At 59.0% G+C, this 3687-nt stretch overlaps 1 protein-coding gene across 2 annotated transcripts in view; it reads left to right on the forward strand.

Annotated features, from left to right (window-relative positions):
- Nucleotides 1-311, forward strand: part of MDFI (MyoD family inhibitor) — a 15049-nt gene extending 14738 nt beyond the window's left edge. For both annotated transcript variants that reach the window (XM_012720826.1, XM_004673462.2), the window contains exon 5: nt 34-311. In XM_012720826.1, the coding sequence (XP_012576280.1) occupies nt 34-290 (257 nt within the window). In that variant the 3' untranslated portion in view covers nt 291-311. The remainder of the gene's footprint in view (nt 1-33) is intronic.
- The last annotated feature ends 3376 nt before the right edge of the window (nt 312-3687 follow it).

Below are 3687 nucleotides of genomic sequence, written 5' to 3' on the forward strand. Positions count from 1 at the left end.
CCCCTCACTCCCCGCCCCCTCACCCGCCTGCAGACTGCTGCGTGCACTGCATCCTGTCCTGCCTGTTCTGCGAGTTCCTGGCGCTGTGCAACCTCGTCCTGGACTGCGCCACGTGCGGTTCCTGCAGCTCCGAGGACTCCTGCCTGTGCTGCTGCTGCTGCGGCTCGGGCGAGTGCGCCGACTGCGACCTGCCCTGCGACCTGGACTGCGGCATCCTGGACGCCTGCTGCGAGTCCGCCGACTGCCTGGAGATCTGCATGGAGTGCTGCGGGCTCTGCTTCTCCTCCTGACCCGCGGAGCCCGCCCGCGGGGCCCCCCAACGCCGGCCACCCCGCCCCCTCCCACCCTTCCCTCACTGCCTTCTCTGCACCCCCACCCGCCGAGAAGGGGCCGCTCTGGGCCACCTGGGCCACCGGAGCCGGGCCAGGCAGGCAGCCCGTAGTCCTCTCTGGTTACCAGGACACACAGCTCCACCTGCCTGGGCTGCAGAACACTGTGAAAGTTGGGGGAGGCCAGGGGGCGCGGGAGGCCGTTCGGGGCTGCCGCTTCTCTACCTCTCACTGCTCCTGGGCCCGCCTCCCCGACACCCCGGCTTAGAGGACAGCAAAATGTGAAGAGACACCCACCCCCCACCTCGGCCCAGCCCCTCTCCCCTGTCCTCCTCCCTGGTCTCTTGCCGGGGACCTGACCCTACAGTGACTCAAGAGGGCAAGTTGGGCGTGGATCTGGGGCAAGCGGGAGAGGAACCATATAGAAAAGACTGGAAGGGGAGCGGGAGGGACAGAGGGAGGGTCCGTTCTATGTGTTGCTGTAAATAAAGATATTTGTCCATCTCAGATTTCCACAGGACTCGTGAGTTATGTCCCCCGACCACCACTCAAAAGTGCACACTCCACAGACCCCTGCAAAGCACCCAAGAGGTGAAGGATCTCCTGCTTCTGGGCTTCTGCCTTCCTTGCCCTGAAAGCTGCTGCCCTTATGGGTTCTTGTCCCTCCTTGGAGACAGAAAGAAGGGGATACTGACTCCTCACCATCATTTTCTTCCTTTTACCAAAGGGAAGGAGAAGCCCAGAGAGGAAAGAGTTAACTCTTGGCATAGAATTAATTAACAACAGCTGTGTTCAGGTTTTGATTAATTAATCTGCTGACTCCCCGTCCAAAGCCCTTCCCATGCTGACTACAAGGCACAGGGTGCCCCCTAGGTGAGGGCAGAGAAGTGCCGCAGGGAGGTGGCAGCCCTGAACCCACCCACACAGGACTGGAGGCTGGGATGGCGGGGATGGCGACAGTCTTCCCCAACATCAGCAGGCTGGTGCCCTGGCTTGTGAGAGAGGGTAGGGAGGGCTGGCTGGCTGGAGACCTGCCTCACCCCGTCCTGAGTCAGGAGGAAGCCAGGAGGGGTCCTGGGTGAGAGCTCATGTTGGGGCTGGACTTCACTATCCTCAGAAGATATGGTTGAAGCAAGCCAGGAAGACTGGAGCCATCCTGGGAAAGTGGTGGGCAGGAATGAACACAGGTAACAGTCTCAGAAAGGGGGGCTGGTCTTAGGCTGGGTGGCAGTTGCAGCCAGAGGAGCTGTAAGGGGTGCCCTGGCCCCCCGCTCCCCTAAACACACACACACACACACACACACACACACACAAGTGCACCGGCCTCCACAGCACAGTGAGATTTTCTGAACTCTGGGACCACATAGGAGACTCAGGACACAGAGGAATTCACCTGTCCAGGGTCACACAGTCAAAATCAAAGCCAGGATAAAAGTTCCACCTGATGTTCATTTATTTCAATTTGTTGCACACTTATTGCTTGCCCAAAGCACAAAGATTCAATGTGCTGTGCACATGCCAGCATTTAAACTTATTTTCTGTATTTCCTTTTTGCAGAAACATGGGGACCCTTTACGGATGCCCCCCCACACCGCCCCCACGTTTGTCACTTAACCACTTATCTCGGGCTCTCCCTTATCAGCGCAGTAGGGAGGCAGCCTGGAGTCAGCTCCCTGAGGTGCAGGGGACACCCCCTTCCTTCCGTGCTGCAAACATAGTGGTCTGCACATAGCCTTTCTTTCGCAGGATGCGCTACAGCCGTGAAATGTTTCTGAAAACGGTTGCTGGGCCAAAGGGGCCCAAGTCTGCGACTCTGACACCGTCACCCAGTCCACCCAGGACCACAGGAGCGTCCACTTCTCTCACTGCTACGCCCCTCCGTCCTGAGGACAGACAGTGTGAACGTGGGCTCCCCTTCAGCGAGGCCCAAGCTCGGGTCTTCCCCCAGGCTGGGGTCTGAGGGGCTTAGGGAGGCAGGGAGGACGGGGTGGAAGGCTCTGCTGGCCAACTTGAGGTCTGGTCCAGGTGGGCAGGAAGGCCCCCTCCCTGGCGCTCCCCCCTCCAAAGGGGCCGCGGGGGAGGGGGAGGGCCGTGGCAGGAAGAGGCACCTCTGCAATCCAAATAGCGATTTCCTGCTGCAGCTCTGGGCGGGTTTCTTTAGGACAGTGGCTGAAACCTGAGAGGCTGAGCTGGGTGGGGGCAGGACAGGAGGATTTAGCACCCTCTTCCAACACACATGCATGCTCTCACACTCACACAGACTCTCCATTCAGTCACATACATTCCACAGTCTCTCTCACGCACACGCACACACACACACTACACACACTTCACATTTCAGAGCCTGCAACCCCTGCCAGCCCTGGCTGGCCCACTGCCCTGCAGACCCGTGTCTACTGGCCCCTTCCTGCCCCGCAGGCCCACACCTCCCATCCTGCCAGGGGCCTCATCCCCGCTGAAGCAGACAGCACTTGTCTTGGATGCCCCTCACCCAGCTCTGCCCAGATGCCCCTCAGGGTAGTCCTGGGCCACCCCTACCACAGCTCCCAGTCTGCTGACCGAGAGGTCAGTGCTAGCCCTGTCTCTGCTGTGGGAGGTGAGGAAGCAGCGTTCCAGCTCTCAGTTTCTCTGTGTAATGAGAGTCTGGGAATCTCAATGGTTGTCACAGTATTCAGGGAAGTAGCCCTCGATTACAAACGGGTTTTCTTTTCTTTTTAAAAAATGTATTTATTTATGCATACAGAACGGGTGTACAGGCCAGAGGTGCAGGGGCAGTGAGAGGATTCACCAGAGACAGAGCTGGAAGCAGATCAGGCAGATCAACAAAGTACACTACTGAGGGGAGCAGCGGGCGAGGCAGGAGAGGTCTGCCGCGCCACGTGGGTCAGCTCTGGGGCCCAGGATGGAACTCACACTGAAGTGGCCATGGCTTGGCTTAGCTTCACAGTGCAGCGCTCCAACCCAGGAAGGGCCCCCAGACTGGTTTTCTTCATGTACAGAGTGAGAGATGGCCTCGCTGTTGCCCAAGAGATGTCCTGAGAGGTCACCCTCTTCCCCTGGGCTGCCATTACCAGGCTTGGAGGAGAAGGTGGTGAGCCCAAGGTAAGGGCTTTCTGGGTGATCTTATGTACCAGACCCAAGAGATTTCGCCCCAGAAGCTAGTAGCTGAGCAAGGGGCTGGCTTGTGAGGGGAGGGGTGATCGCCAGCCCCTTGCTTCCACAGCCCAGAAGCGTCTCCCATTCCTCAGCACAATTCATGGGCGGTCCTGTTTTCGCACCCAGCGCTAGGCACAGGAAGCATCAGGTCACCTGGCCAGCACAACTCTGAACAGTCCTGCCCCTGTGTCTTCCCCAGGCA

The sequence above is a fragment of the Condylura cristata genome, unplaced genomic scaffold, assembly GCF_000260355.1.
Source record: "Condylura cristata isolate star-nosed mole 26May11 unplaced genomic scaffold, ConCri1.0 scaffold00001, whole genome shotgun sequence".
Lineage (NCBI taxonomy): Eukaryota > Metazoa > Chordata > Mammalia > Eulipotyphla > Talpidae > Condylura > Condylura cristata.